The 15,519-nt window shown below is 49.5% G+C and overlaps 5 protein-coding genes across 5 annotated transcripts; 3 read left to right on the top strand and 2 right to left on the bottom strand.

Moving 5' to 3' along the window:
• Window positions 1-364: 364 nt before the first annotated feature.
• A1O5_00765 (uncharacterized protein) lies at window positions 365-2,311 on the bottom strand (the record flags this gene model as incomplete). The annotated part of the gene is made up of 9 exons (XM_007741384.1): window positions 365-485; window positions 538-669; window positions 718-844; window positions 897-994; window positions 1,051-1,218; window positions 1,267-1,602; window positions 1,652-1,723; window positions 1,783-2,106; window positions 2,178-2,311. 9 exons carry the CDS (start codon window positions 2,309-2,311, stop codon window positions 365-367), a joined length of 1,512 nt encoding a protein of 503 aa, XP_007739574.1.
• A 1,031-nt stretch (window positions 2,312-3,342) lies between these two features.
• Window positions 3,343-5,480, top strand: A1O5_00764 (uncharacterized protein; the record flags this gene model as incomplete). The annotated part of the gene is made up of 3 exons (XM_007741383.1): window positions 3,343-4,285; window positions 4,349-4,533; window positions 4,581-5,480. The coding sequence occupies 3 exons, from the start codon at window positions 3,343-3,345 to the stop codon at window positions 5,478-5,480; spliced, it is 2,028 nt and encodes a 675-aa protein (XP_007739573.1).
• Window positions 5,481-6,385: 905 nt separating this feature from the next.
• Window positions 6,386-8,302, top strand: A1O5_00763 (uncharacterized protein; the record flags this gene model as incomplete). The annotated part of the gene is made up of 1 exon (XM_007741382.1): window positions 6,386-8,302. The coding sequence occupies one exon, from the start codon at window positions 6,386-6,388 to the stop codon at window positions 8,300-8,302; it is 1,917 nt and encodes a 638-aa protein (XP_007739572.1).
• Window positions 8,303-9,495: 1,193 nt separating this feature from the next.
• On the bottom strand, window positions 9,496-11,984 carry A1O5_00762 (uncharacterized protein; the record flags this gene model as incomplete). Its single annotated transcript, XM_007741381.1, has 8 exons — window positions 9,496-10,309; window positions 10,369-10,570; window positions 10,621-10,765; window positions 10,789-10,863; window positions 10,886-11,179; window positions 11,240-11,299; window positions 11,363-11,588; window positions 11,650-11,984. 8 exons carry the CDS (start codon window positions 11,982-11,984, stop codon window positions 9,496-9,498), a joined length of 2,151 nt encoding a protein of 716 aa, XP_007739571.1.
• A 504-nt stretch (window positions 11,985-12,488) lies between these two features.
• A1O5_00761 (uncharacterized protein) lies at window positions 12,489-14,640 on the top strand (the record flags this gene model as incomplete). The annotated part of the gene is made up of 4 exons (XM_007741380.1): window positions 12,489-12,753; window positions 12,815-13,708; window positions 13,773-14,089; window positions 14,248-14,640. 4 exons carry the CDS (start codon window positions 12,489-12,491, stop codon window positions 14,638-14,640), a joined length of 1,869 nt encoding a protein of 622 aa, XP_007739570.1.
• Window positions 14,641-15,519: the final 879 nt, after the last annotated feature.

Raw genomic sequence — 15,519 nt, 5'->3', positions numbered from 1 at the left:
GTGAGCTCATTTCCTTTTCAATCCAGCTCTGTCAGTCGTTCCAGATTCAGTCTCACTGAAACTCAGTCCTAATTTCTCGCAGAATTGCGTGATGCCAGCTGATGTCCGATCTTCAGAGCACAGGGCTTACACAGGTGAAGGACGTGATTTTGGGGTTGCTTTGAAATGTCTCCACAAGAAGGATAATACTGGCGACAATCCCTAAGCTACACAAGAACACGGCACCAATGAGGATAAAAGTGTTGAAAAGGTTCATTATGATGTGTTGCTTTAGTCCTCGGATCCATCGCTTCGTGCCATGGTCATGGCGGACGGTCCTTCCAGTCGTCGGGTCGAAGCCTTCGCCCGGGAGATATGCGTCCTTCTAGGCTGCAAATCCTAACATGAGGATCGGCGGAAATGTATAGGTGAATTGAGTGACGCAGGCAGAAGCGATGAGAGCACTGAAGTTGGTGATGTTAGGGATCGCCGAGCAAATTACAAAGCTTTAATAATATGTCAGCGAAGGGTATGCAGCCAGGAAAAATTTATCCTTACGCAAGAGCCCAGTAGACTGGGACGAGTACAGCAAATAGTAGTTTGCCTCGTGTGGTAGTGTGCAGGTTTGGGAGACCAAGTAGTTCTTCTCCAATATTCATGTAAAGGACCTTGATACCCACGTTTCCGTACCTGAATTCCAGTTAATGTTGATAATCACCGATGAAAGAAATCTCGTACAAGCATGCAAGAATCAGGGATGACGCGACACTCATTGCGTTTGTTGCGGTTTGGAGAACTTTGAGCGAAATTCCCTGGTTAGAGACTAGAACTGCAAATTGGCCCTGATAAGAGTAGACAAATAGCCCTGCGAGAGTGTTGAGTATATGATAATCTGTCAGGGAAAGATGTCTGTATACCGTAGAAGACATAAAGAGACACGATAAGTGTTTGCGCGCAAAAGAAGGCCTTCCAAAAATCCCAAGGACGTTTCATTTCGGCCATGAACTCGCAGTACCTGACATATTCAGTATCTGCTCATTGGAAAACAATACTTCAAAGCTCATCACTTACAGCATGGCTCCCCCGTAGGAATAGATGGCCTGCATCAAACCCACAATTCGAGTCGAGAGAGTCCCGTCGGCTGGTGTCCCGACACTGGTCACCACTGGTCCGGCCTTCACCTGATTCTGCGCCAATGCGGTGCTGTAGTTTGGAGGGTAAGAAGCTGCGCCAGCCATACTGCCACAGTCATTAGAAATACATCACTAGATAGCCAGGAAAACAGACGTGATGGCCATAATGGCAATGTTGAGCCAGATCGACAGTGTGGCTAGCCACTTGAACTTTTGCAAAGTCCTGATCTGGCCAACAATACAACCTGCTACCGTGAAGATTAAATTGCACACGGCGAAGCAAACAGAGCCAGTTGAAAGTTGAGATATTCCCTGGCCCTGGACAAGTGTGAGCAAGCCGACGCTGAAGAACAGTTGGAAGCTTTGGAGAACATTCGCGACGTGTCTAGCCCAGCCACCGTAGATTCGATACGCAAGGTCGCCGTAGCTCTGAATCGGGTGTCGGTGAGAATCGAGGTGGAAGAACAACGTCCAGATTTGGTGACCGGTACTGAAGCCAAGTCAGAACTTCCCACGTAATTTGCAGGAGGGGGATTTACTATCCCGCAAGTGTCCCAAAAAGGACATAGAGAATGGTTCCGGGAACGTATCCGAGCTGCGAGAGAGCCCATCTGTTTCATATCAGAGATCACAGTGTATATGTTGGAGTTGAGGCTTTCTAGCTACCCACGGTACACTCAACGGTCCAAATAGGTCTGTTGTGATCAGGAAAAAGACAGCACCCCATGTTGCGGTTCTTTTTACTCGTGCAAGCTCCGCCAAATCTCCGTTGAGTACAGCGAGAATGTCCTGGGTGTGCTGGTGATGGTGGTGATGGTGAGGAGGACTACTATCCGGCACGGAGGGTTCGCTTGGATGCTCGAACAACAAGAAGGACGGAAAGCGGAATCTAACATTGGCAGAGCCTCTGGCATCTTGCTTAGCTGCGTTCCTCTCTTCAGCTCGAGTCAATTTGGCATAAAACGTATACTCCTCGAACGTAACATTTGGATTCCTAGAGCAAAGAGTAAGTAATTTAGCTCAATGCCGATCATGTGAAACGATGATCCTCCGAGTCTCACATACGGCACGCTGGGACGGGTGTTATATGATTCCGTCTCTCGCACATTAGGCGTTATGAGTTTCTCATCTCGGTTTTTCTGTTCTTTGGGATTGCAAGATGGGCTGTCGCCGGAAGTTTCAATCGGACAGGATGCCATTATGGACTATACCTAACGTTGCGGCTCTACTGGTCGTTCAACTGGCAATGCAGGGGATATACGAAGTGGTGTGATATCCAGACTTGTTGCTGGGGAGAACAACTCAGATATAACAAGCTGAGAACCTTGTGGGAGCACTGGATGAACCTCGTCAATCAACGAGGGTTGTGCCCTGCGCTCCTCATCCTTTCGTGCTGGCAAAGGCGCAAAGTATTCCCAATCCGGCCAAGTGATGCTGCCGTGCCCGACGCCCACAGTGGATTGCCGCACGACTCCACATACAACTAGTGTCCCGAGATTGGATCGCCATTAGCCGTCGAGCTCGCCGTCAACTAAAACCTTGAAGCTATACCAAAGGCGGCATAATCGGCGCTATCACGACTGGACAAACACATTTTCTAAAATTTCAAGCATGATCGACACCTTATTCGAGAAAGGCGGAGCAAGACGATTTGCCAAGATGGGCAAGGCGAACTCTGCAGCGAGCGATATGTTCTCGGACCTCGAAGCCTTGTAAGTCGAAGAGCTGTAGCCGGGTTCGGAAGCCCGACCGACAGGGAGATCTTGAGAAAAAAGCGGGCACAACGCTGGGCGCACCAAACGCGCAGAGGTATCCTTATCTGGTCAGACCGGGATGGATATGGCAACGCTACGCTGTGCACGATATCCACCACTCAAGCGCCTAGGCATCCCCCACATTGTAAGACCATGGAGTATTGCATGACTGGGTTCGTCGACGCTGCTCTTGTTTGAGAGGCCATTTGCTGGGAGGCTGGTTGCAGGCGCATGACGAGCGGATGGCGAGCGCAATCCTTACCTTTCTTCAACGGTTTGAGTCTGCTTTGAAGACCCTTGACATTCGCGCTGGCGTCGACAGGAAGATATAAACGTGATTGCTTTCCAGATAGTCTTCAAAACATCCCCTCCACTTCACCCCTGGACTGGTAAGAATATAAGGACGACTTTCACATGTTCTATTTGCCAGTCACCCTCCGCTGTGATCGCTATCGCTTATTCGAAACGCCACTACCATGACGGACCGTAGACACCCGCTCAGAGGCCTGACGCCAGACGAAATGAAGCATGCTGCGGCGGTTCTGAAAAAGACATTGCAGCAAAACGCAGGAGGCTCTACAGATAACATCAGATTCCAACACATCACCTTGGACGAACCGCCTAAGGCGCTCCTCTTGCCGTATCTCGATGCTGAGAGCGCAGGCGTTGAACCCTTAAAACGGCCTTGGGTGCCCCGATGCGCGAGAATCACATGGTCCCACGTCCACGAGCGGCAGGACTGTGAAACCGTTGTCAGCTTGGATACTGAGGCAGAAGTAACTCACATTGACCACCAAGCACCACAGCACAATGGCCTTGACAGAGACGAAGTGATTGCTGCTACCATCGCCATTCTCACCGACCCCGCGGTGGTGGCGGAAATCAAGAAGTTTCAGTTGCCTGAAAACGTCGCTGTTCAGTGTGACACCTGGCCGTTTGGCACGGACCTGAGTTCCAAGGAGGATGACCCTAAGCTCATCCAAACAATCCTCTATGCGAGAGCTCCACACAACCACCTCGAAAGTAATCAATATTCCTTTCCCATCCCCATCTCGCCAGTCTATGACCCATTCCTCAAAAGAGTCATCCGGATTGATACTGTTGCAACTGGCGGCAAGGAAGACGGCCTGAAGCACAACACTGTGGCCCCCGAAGTTGCTTTAAAACACCTGGTGGAAAACGAGTATCATAGTGACCTGCAAAAGGGAAATCTACGGAAGGACATCAAGCCTCTACTCATCGTGCAGCCCGAGGGCGTCAGCTTCACGGTCGAGGATGAAACGAAAATTTCATGGCAAAAGTGGACTTTCAGGGTTGGCTTCAACTGGAGGGAAGGTATGACCATCCACGATGTCAGATACGATGGAAGAAAACTCTTCTATCGTCTGAGCATGAGTGAAATGACGGTTCCATACGGTGGTAAGTATTCGTCTCCGGCCATTAATTACGCGCGTCCATTGCTGATTGCCATTTGTCTGCCAGATCCACGATCTCCGCATCATCGCAGGCAGGCCTTTGATCTTGGAGACGCGGGCGCTGGTATCACAGCCAACAATCTATCTCTAGGTTGCGACTGCTTGGGAACCATCCAGTACTTCGACGGATGCTTGAGTGACTCTGCCGGAGAGCCATATAAAGCCCCTAATGTCATATGTCTCCATGAGCAGGTTAGCAGCACGCCTTTTGCCCTAATGATGATTGCTAACTTCTCTAGGATAATGGAATCGGCTGGAAGCATACAAACCCACGGACGGACGTGGCGGCTATCACGCGTGCGCGGATATTGGTTGTGCAAAGCATCATTACCGTTGGCAACTATGAGTACATTTTTGCCTGGCACTTTACGCAAAGTGGTGCAATTGAGTTCGAAACTCACGCCACAGGCATTCTTGCCACTTCTCTGATCGACAAGGGCAAAACCAGCTTCTGGGGAAATGTTGTTTCTCCAGGTATCCTGGCCGCCAATCATCAGCATCTCTTCTGTCTTCGTATAGACCCTATGATTGACGGTCTCGAAAACACCGTCATCCAGGAAGATACTGTCGCCATACCTTATTCCAGACAAGAGAATCCAAATGGTAACGCTTGGAAAGTTGTCAAGACACCCGTCGAAAGCAGCGGCTTCGCTGACGCTGCCCCCGAGAAGAACCGTGTCTTTAAGGTTGTCAACGAAAAGAAAATCAACGCTATTTCTGGCAGCCCGGTCGGTTTTAAGGTGGTTGCGCAGGCCACTCAACTGCTCATTGCAGACCAGTGCAGCACGGTGCGTCGGCGAGCGCGGTTTGCAGAGCACCATCTGTGGGTGACTAAATATCGCGACGGGGAACTCTACGCAGGCGGGCACAAGACAAATCAGAGCCATGACGAGACAGGGGGAGTCTTTGATGCAGCTTCACGTTCTGAAAATGTCCGCAACACGGATGTCGTCGTGTGGCAAACTTACGGCATGACACACAACCCACGGGTCGAAGACTATCCTGTGATGCCTGTCGAGATTCTGACCGTCGCGCTGAAGCCTGTGGACTTCTTCGAGAAGAACCCAGCATTGGATGTGCCGCCGAGTACGCAGTCCATCAACAAAAGTGTCCTCGTTGGACAGGCAGATCAATCGTAACCTGAGACCGCCTACTAAATGGCTCCAAGACTTCAAGCACATGGGAATCCAGCCTCCATGCTTTCATCAAGGGGCACTGGCTGCTGCAGACAAGAATTCCAGAAGCTTCGTGCACTTGGTAGACGGGACAATTAGGTTAATGCAAAGTTACTGAAGAGTTACGTCGCTCACCTTACACAAAGAGTCGACATTGGTTTCAATGCGGGCTGCATTTTGTGTAGAGCCCATCAAGTTGAACACACCGAATGCGCCGAAACACCTTGAACGCCCAAGATCCGGCGGGGTCCAAGCATGATCGCCTGCCAAGGGGGATTGTAGTAGGAAACGTGCATAAAATGATCGAGGCTAGGTAGGTTCCCTCAAAAGACGATTTCTCGAATGTCCCGAGGGACCGGGATCAGGACACAGGTAGGTCTCTACTGGGTATTTTCAGGCTTAACTAGGCTTAGCCAACATGGCAACAACCCGCTCTTCGGCCCTCACCTTTCCTCGTGTTTTATGCAGATGGGTATGCCGATTCACAAGCATCATAATTGTCGATATAGCGTCAAAATTCGACGTTCTCTATACAGTCCTGTTTCACCCCTATCTTCATAATATTGAAGCGTATCAGACGTATTCTACTGCCAAGAGCCTCGGCACAATTGCTAAATTATAATGTTCGGATTTTTTGCTCGCGACTGTACAGTCACTGAATCAGGCAGCACTCGACTTGGCTGTTCTCCGACTCGCATGACAACTTTGGTTTTTTTTTTTTTTTATGTGTGTAGACGTGCGCAGCCTTATTTCGCTCGAAATCCTCTCGACTTTTCTTAAGTCCTATGCCGCCAACGAGTTCTGGTCTTGGATAAAAGCCTTAATTCAATCAGAAAGGGGGTTGTATTCTTCCGTGATGAAATTGCGGGATGGAGAAGTTTGAATATCAAGATCTACCCGGCGAGGACCACATCCGCATTATGGAGTTACTTCCAGGTACAAACGATGACCGAATCCAGATTCATCTCGCTTCGGAGCTTCGTCAAGATACCATCGACACATATGCTGCTATATCGTACACTTGGGATACTCTTCTGGACCCCATTGAGATCATCTGCTGTAACAAACTTATGTTCATTTCAGCCAATCTAGCTGATGCTCTGAGGGCGATTAGAAGTAAGAAGTCCGAGGCTTCACTCCGGCTCTGGGCGGACGCTATATGCATAGATCAAAGGAGTGACAGCGAGGAGAAAAATCATCAAGTCAAGCATATGGGTGAAATTTACAAAAATGCCCAAAAAGTCTTTGTCTGGCTGGGCTCCGACAAGGACGGGATTGCAAAGGACTGTTTTGACATGCTGAAGAGCTGGAATCTGTACCTGGACAAACAGTTAGACGTCTACAAGAAGCCTCGGAAGATCCCGCCCCTCCAACCTCCGCGGCACCTTTGCAACGATGCAAAGCAAGGGGAGAAGCTGACGAAGCTCATGGGGCTCCCTTGGTTTCGACGTGTCTGGGTCCTTCAGGAGGCAGCTCTCGCCCAGGAATGTCAGCTGCATTGGGGCAATCACAACATCAGCCTCGCGGAGCTGATGGAATTTGCCTGCTTCTTTGATGGGCGGCCCGAGATTGCTCGATTGGTGGGTGTTGATGAGTCGACTTTCCGACTTTGGAGGATTGTCTTTTCTTGTGTCTACCGCACGTACGGCAACCCGAAATCGTGGAGATCCGACAAGCCTTTGATTAAAGCCTTGAACGAAAAACATGGTCCCCGTTCTGGACTTCTCCTGGATATATTGCAGGTTGGCAAATCATTCTCCGCAACATGTGCGGGCGATCACATTTACGCCTTTTTGGGAAATCCTCTAGCCTTCTCTGATGATGGTAGGCTATTCTTGGAGCCGGACTATAACAAGGAAGAAGGCGAGATCTGCTTTGATGCTGCAGTCGCGTTCTTGAAGTGTAGACGTGAAGCAGGTTATCTTCTTTGTTTTGTGCAGCACAGTTCTGCAGACGAAGTCACTGGGAACAGTCGGCCATCATGGATTCCGAGATGGACGAATCCTGTGACAGACCGGACGCCGTGGTTCACGATCGGAAACCTGGGTCTGTCCTTCAATGCCGGTGGGTCTGTCGATAGGCTGCAATACCGGGTCGAGAGCGGTCTCGGTGCCGAGAGGCTTCTGACTGTGGAGGGACTTGTGTTCGATCATCTGTCTTGGACATCCGACGTTCTCGAGCCCGAAAATTTTGCTGTCCACTCTCGTCCGCGGAATATTAAGCCTCGTACCTCGCAACTGACATGTATTGACGAGTTGTGGAACGCTGCTTTGCTCGCCTACAGACGACTATCTGTCCCCACGGAGGTATCCGAAAGTAGTCTATTTTACGAAGACTACAGCTACACTCTTGTCACAGGCTACAGAAATGGCAGTCTTATCAATTTGAGAGACCACCGAAAGTGGTTCGACGCATATCTCCAAGCTCTTCGGGAGCCGGGCCGTCCCAGGAACCGCAATGACACCAGTTTACCATCCCGAAATCAGGCAGACGATGATTCCCGTTATGAGATGAATATGAAAAATTGTAGGAATCAGAGGCTGGCCCTGACACGACTCGGCCGGTTCGCTTTAGTCCCACAATTCGCAGAGCCGGGAGATACTTGCTGCGTTTTTCTGGGAATGGTAACGCCGTTTATTGTGCGGGCGGCGGAAATGGCAAATATTGACGGGCGCAGACATCATCATCTCGTCGGGGAAGCTTATGTCTACGGTGTTATGCAAGGCGAATTGGTGAACACGCTCGATCGCGCAGACATTGAGAAGGAGGAAATTGTCCTGGTGTAATAGACAAGGTGGCACCGCTAATTATTTATACCTACATAGCTCGCTACCGAGTACCTCGTAGATATCCTTTGCGTTAGCTAGGGCACGCCAAGGCCCTAAGGTCACATATATGCATCAGTACCGAGTACGAGGTAGTACATTTTCCATAACGCAGATACTGAGCTATTCATTGTCGAAACATCACATTAGCTATCTCTAACCATCGGCTCAGCTTCCGACTCACATTTTGCTACCTCCCACGAATGCTTAGCTCCGCGAAAGATAGTCTCAACGAATGCCGCTCTTCTATCCTATGAGTTTATTGCTTACTTGGAAATCCCGCCCGTCCTCTGACAGCGTGCGACCCGACTCCTTGACTTTCCGAACTAAATAGGCATGGTGAGCATCCTCGAAGCCAAAGATGTGGCTCCAACGGGACTTGTCTCAAATGTGGGCCAGGATCAGGATGTGCAGCTTCGAACGACGTCGAGAAAGATGGCAGCGCGGAGCTCAAAGAGCAGACGGCAACCATTGTGCGAATAGACCCTACGCTGCAGAAGAGGGTTGGTGTGGAAGACGACCTCGATCTGACCAGCGATCGATGTGACTGGCTGTTGACGATATTGTACATATGTTCTGTCCCACTTTCAAGTGCGCCTTACTGATGTCATTAGTACTCTGAGCTGTCCGCAAGGTTGACTGTTACTGCAGGGTTTTATGTGGAAGATAATGTGGGATATGCAATGGTGATTCATTCTGCGGACTAAGTTGACCGACTTGTACCAGAAAATCGTATACTTGGACTTGCCTTATCACTCTTGCTTGGTAAGTTCTTCCCCAGTGCAGACCAAGGAGCCTTCACCAACGACTTCGAGGGGATCGTTGCAACCTGTCAAGCGACCACCTAATCATAGAGCAGAGAAATGGCCTTGCGATTCCTGCTCGATGCCACCGAGGAAGAAAAGGAGGTTGCCAGGGCCACGGTCATTAGACAGCTGTCTTGATCGGAGACTTCGCCAATGTAGTGTGATGGCAGCGTGTTGTAGGGGTGCTTCTTAAGATCAGGTGGGCGCAGAGTTTCATGGCGTTTCCACAATCACGTCGATGGACCGAAGCTATTCTTTGACTAGGCCGTTGTTGATCATATTGAGGGAGTCTCATACAAAATGAAAGGTTGGTAGAATGGGGATTAGCTGTAGTAATACATAATTGTACTATCTTGACCGTTCTGCGCTGGGAACATAAGGGGTGTCGAGCTCCGCTTGTTTCGACCATGCCAGGATGAGCTTTTTGACTCCAGAATGCCCACCCTCCTCCGCTAAGTCGGTGGCTCGTTTCCCATTTCTCAGAGCAGCATCCCTATCCGCGCCTCGTCTCAGTAACAACCATACGACATTTTCGTGACCCCCACGGGCTGCCTCATGCAAAGGCGTCCACCCCCATTTATCGCGTGGATCTGTCTCGCCCTTCGGGTCCCGTTCCAGCAACCAGCATACCAAGCCAACACGGCCGGCTCGCGCTGCATCATGTACCGATCGGCGACCGCTACTATTCGTGGCGACAGGGTTTGCGTTATTCTTAAGCAGGAAGTAGACCACCGATTCGTGACCGTTGCGGACTGCGAGATGGAGTGGTGTGTCCAAGTTGTGTTTCAGTTGAGCGTTGAGATCGGCGTGATATCGTTGGAGGAGTGTCACAGCAGCAGTCCCCGCTCTCGCTGCATCATGAAGGGGTGTGCTTAACCACATGGGGTCTCGTGCATTTGGATCTGCTCCGTTCTCCAACAACAGCTGTGCCAGTGCCAGATGACCACGGCGGGAGACTTCATGCAAAGGCGTCTTTCCACTCTCGGCTGCTAGATTAGGATTTGACCCCACCCGGAGCAGAAGTTCAACTACTTCCTTGTTGTTGCGAATGGCTGCTCTGAAAATTGCAGTCTCTCCTGGTCTCATTGTGTCTCCATCGGACCGAATGTCCCATCGAGGGGCAGCTGGTATGACTGAATGGGACGACCGGGTCCTCAGTGGTCTGAGTTGGAATTCTGTTAGTTTCTTTTCTTCTGGTTCTTCGTCATGGGATGGCCATACCGATGCTCAGGGTCCCAAAAATTCGGGTTCGCTCCCATTTCTAGCAGATAACGCACTTCAACAGTTAAACCTAGGTCAGCAGCTAATCTCAGGGCCTGGTGTATAGGGTCTGGTGTGCCAGCGAAGTATTTCACCAGGCTGTTGGCGACTTCCCGTTGGCTATCATACGGAAGACTGGTGTTTCTATCCGCAAGAGAAGAGCCTGCTTACACGTTAGCACAAAGGTCCATGCATGCTTATGGGCCTGCCAACCCCTCTTGCTCCCAACCGACTCGAGGTAACTTCTCAATAGGGTGCGTACGGTTTGATAGGTGTCGTTGGCAGGACTTGTGAATTTGACAATTGTTGAATGATCACCATCGACGGGGATTGCTTTTTCGATCTGTTCCGGCAGAACCTGGCAGAGGATTCCCCAACTACCTGTATATACTCTCCGAACCGCCCATACTTGCCGTTCTCATCCTGCCGAAATGTAAGCCGCAGATTGACGGATACCTGGACCACCCTGGAAACTTACTTTCATGACTGCTTTGGTCAATCGTGTTTCGTAAAATGATACAATATTTTTGTCCATGGTCATGTTGATGAAGCTCTCCATGCCAGGAGTTATGCTATCGGATAATTCAATGATTTCTTGTACCAGCGATGCCCTATGAGGCTCAGACTCTTCTTCGACCATTTTGGCAACATCTTCAAGAGTGATACCACGATGCGGCACCGCAAAGAAAAGTAATGCATGAGTCGATTTGACCAGGGACCCATAAACCTCATGTTCGGGTAAGTAGGAGAGTTCTTTGGCCTTGACAAGTGTCTATATTATCAGTGTTGACGTCAGATTCAACTGTCTCAACGGGCATCAGGGCATACACACATGAGCAATGAGAATCCCTCCGAAGTTATGGCCCAAGAAGACTATTGGTCGATTTCTCTCCTATATCATATCGCGTCAGTCAATGAAAGCGCTCGGTTCAAGCCACCGAAGAGCGCAACCCACCTCGGAAGATTGTCTAGCTTTCCTTAGCTCCACAAGGAAACTCCGGACGAAATCTCTGGTCTTGTGGGTAGCTTTCTCTTTTAATTTAGCATTGTACCCGAAAATCATGGTTCTGCAAGCTTTTAGATATTCATCTCCATGGAGAAAGTCTCGGAGCCACATCCTCTCATTCCCTCCCGTCCACGAACCAAAAGCATGGCCGTTAAGTCCTGTGACGGCGACAATACTGGCCAAATTCCCCAATTAGCATTTCGATAAGCCCAAAGCGGGTCGCTTTTGAGACCTACTCGAGAGGAATTGTGATCGTCCTTGTCGGATACAATTGAGTAAGACCAAAGAAATCCTGGTCGATGTCTATGTCCTCGTTGTCGTTCACCTTGATCTGGACTCTTTTCTGGCTAAGACCGCTGAGAAATTTAGGCATGCATGGACTAAACTTGATGATTGCCGTTTGAGTCTCTCCATTGTCTGTGCATGTAGGTGCAAGAGTTACCTCGCATGTTATCGTATCATTCTCTGAGGGCTCGAAATGATGTGAGACTATATGCTGTAAACGCTCGGCGGTTGTCTCCAAGGACACATTGCGGGCCCTAACAGTGTTCCGGTTCTTGTTTGTGGCCATATTTGGTCGACCCTATCGCCGCATAAAAGAGGGCGAACTGGATCAAGTCGGTTCTTTGTGAATATCCAATTCCATGGTTCTTCGACAATCATCCACAGGCAAGGCAGAAATACGGTGCTCGTATTCGATTGCCATGAACAAACCTGACTGGCCGCAATGCTTTTGGAGTAATCCCGAACTGTAGCTCTAACTGGCCGTTATCTGGCCATTGGTTGCCCGTCTGCCCAAAACCCAGTCGACATCTCCTTGCACCTCTCGATTTTCAGAAGTGACGTGTCCTGTTGACCTCTGCCCACGTATGCAACTAGTCATGAGGCGGTGTAGGTGGATGCACCCCAGCACCCCCCTCCTCTTCCCCCTGCCCCTATCCCACTGCTTCCGAGATGCCTCGCCCTACCTCTGACGGCAGACCATTGACAAGCAACGCCAGCCTTGCAAATAAATACACACGAACTCACATTACTGCACAACTATTGTCTGCTGTACAACGAGAATCTCTCAAAAATGGCCACTCCTACAAGCCAATTTGTGGAGAAATTCACCCAGCGCCTAACTTCCATTCTTGGTGACCCAACATTGCGTATTCTCTTGGAGAACCACCTTAACAGATCCATGGATAGTATCGATAAGATCAATCCCGACTCTCTAGACAAACATATAGGAGCACTATCCGAAAGATCTGCTACAGAAATGATACAAAAGTTCCCCAGCATGCTCCAGGAACGGATACAGAGTCCCACAGTTCGGGATGAACCAAAGCAGGATGAAAGTAAGTCGGAAATCCTATGCTTCGCTTGAACACGGCTTTACTCAACGTTTCGCCTGGACAGATGTGGCCCGTCGCACGGTATCTAAGCACATTACTGGAAAACCCTCTGGAGGCAATGACACGAGGGACTTCGATGACAGAGGCGCGCACGGAGTTTTTCGAACAAAATCCCCCTTCGATGGATCTCAAGCCTCAACCTTGATCCCTCAACGCCAGCACCCATACCAGCGGCCGGAAAATCATTATTCTCCGGACGATCAACCAAACCAAGGTGTTGATTTTTCTCACTCGTCTTTCATTCCTGGGAGTCCATCAGTGCATCCAAAACTTGAGCCTATCTCGGAATTGGGAAGTAAGAACCCGGAAAGCGACCGCAACAAGGCAGTGCAGGTAATAGGGGATGGTTCCTCTATCGTGAACTCAGCCGAACCATATTCTAAACAACAAGAGGGAACGGCAAGAGGGACAAAAAATAGCTTCCCTATAGCATCCAGCAGCCAGGGGCAGTTTGTATCTAACCCTACAAGATCTTCGGCTACGGTTTGGGGAACTAATAGTGGAGCACCTCTCTCGGAGACCAGACATTCAAATATATGTGAAGAGCCTCCTCTCAGTGGAACATCCGAGTCCAAATATGCCGAACGGCCTCTCACCCCAGTCAGTGGAACATCCGAATCCAACTATGAGGAACGGCCTCTCACTCCTCTTTCCGATGATTCAGAACGAATATATGTGGAAGTAACCAAATCTCCACAGAAAAGCCAAGAGTATCTCTCAAGGACCATAGAGACTACTCGGCTCACAGGGTTTTACGGCAAGGACCACCCTAGGGTACAGACTGTGGCATTGAACGCAGCTGCCAGGGCGAACGAGATCACAACCAAATATCACCTAACACCGAAAACCACTCTGGGAGTGATTAAACTCGCTTTGTACAATTTCGTTGTCCTTTGCGGTAAGTGTGTACCTGTTCCGGGAGGTTCATTTTGTTGCTTCCCCGATTAATCGTACTTCAACAGATGACAGCACTTCAATGCGACAAGAACAACGGATACCAGCATTGAAAACTACTCTTAATCGTGTAGCGGAAATAGCGACAATGCTTGAGGAGACCGGCATTTCTATTCGGTTTCTGAATTATAACCGGGATTCAAGGCTCGACGATTTGAGGCACCCAGATGCTATAATGCGAAAAGTCGAAAGTATCCGATTCAAGGGGATCACGAGACTCGGAAATGTATTACATGAAAAGATCATTGAACCTATGATCATTGACAAGGCAACGCGGGGGACTTTTGAAGCCCCTTTGGTTGTGGTGATTATCACCGATGGAGAGGTAAGACAGATATACTGTGCGCAACTCTCTTTGCGAGCTCTCAGCTGTGGCTCCATTTTTCCCTTTGTTCCTCTTCTGTCTTTTTCTTCCCCGTCTTTGGTGCAATCGGCGGAGAAGCTAAACGGATCTGAATTTGAAACTGACTATCGCTGTGTCAGCCTAACCATGAGGATCGCGGAACGCTACGAAATATGATTCGAGAATGCAAACAGAAGTTATCGAGCACAGATTTCGGAGACGGCTCCGTCGTCTTCATCATTTCAAGAGTGGGCAGTAGTCCCGAGGCCATGGAATTTATCGAGGAGCTTGAAAATGGTCCTGGAGTGGAGCAGATGGTCTATTGTTCCAAAGACAGATTGGACGAGAAGATGGCAATTCTGCAGCGAGCTGCTGGGAACTATATAGAATACAGCAAATTTTCCCAGGATCTTCAGCGTGGATTTGACACTGGATCAGAAAGTATTGCGATACTGTCCCTCGTAGCTCCTTATCGGTGTAAGGCACCTCCCACTGCAGGTTTATCACCTAAAACTTGGGGGAGAGGGAAATAGGGGGTTTGGCGTCACGTCCTAAAATGAGTAATTCCGTGTTACCAATATCTGGGTGATAAGTGTCAAAAGATGGCTGGAAAAGCATGCCCGACCTCTTCATTTCCAGGCTATATAGGTAGCCTACTTCACCCGTTAGATAGACAAGGAACAACTTCAACCTTTCAAGTTCTGATGATAAGCCCCCAGTTTAAGGGCATCTCTCGCCTATAAGAGTTTCGTTAGGCTACGTATTGCGATACTTTCCGACACTTGGGAAGCTTTTAATGATACTTCCTCAACACTTGTTGATATTGCATTTGCACGAGGTGTGGGCGAACGAATGACAGGCATGGCTGGGCAGTGGATTTGGACAGCATGAAATATATATATAAAGATTGACTGCAAAGCCTGTCAAGCTGTAGGTAACGACGGTAGCTACATAGGTCATAAAGGTAGCCCAGCTATCCAATTTTCAAGCGCCACCTAGTCCTTTGCTACATGCTAGCCGATTTCCAACAGAGATTTCATCACCTTCCGCGCAGTTAGTAGCGGGTCAAGTTTGTCTTGGATCCGTCCTTTGTGCCTCGATTCAGAGTCGGGGAGTCGTTGTGAAGGGACCCGAATATTGTGGGCGGCGGAAGCTCAGGGGTGGGTGAATTGCGGCCGAGTGGAAGGCTCACATCTTGTCTAGACTTTGTCTTGATAGCGATGTCATTCACGAATGATTTAGTCGCATGGCTGGCCAGCGAAGAGGATGTTTGATTTGGCCCTGTCTTCGTTGAGTTGTCATTGAGGAATGGTTTAGCAGTCTGACTAGCTGGTGGAGAGGATGTTTGATAGGGCTCTGTCTTTACAGAGGTGCCATTGACGAATGGGTCAGTCGTCTGACTAACTGTCGAA

The sequence above is a fragment of the Cladophialophora psammophila genome, assembly GCF_000585535.1.
Source record: "Cladophialophora psammophila CBS 110553 chromosome Unknown aczJe-supercont1.1, whole genome shotgun sequence".
NCBI lineage: Eukaryota > Fungi > Ascomycota > Eurotiomycetes > Chaetothyriales > Herpotrichiellaceae > Cladophialophora > Cladophialophora psammophila.
This window is presented reverse-complemented; position numbering and strand designations above follow the sequence as displayed.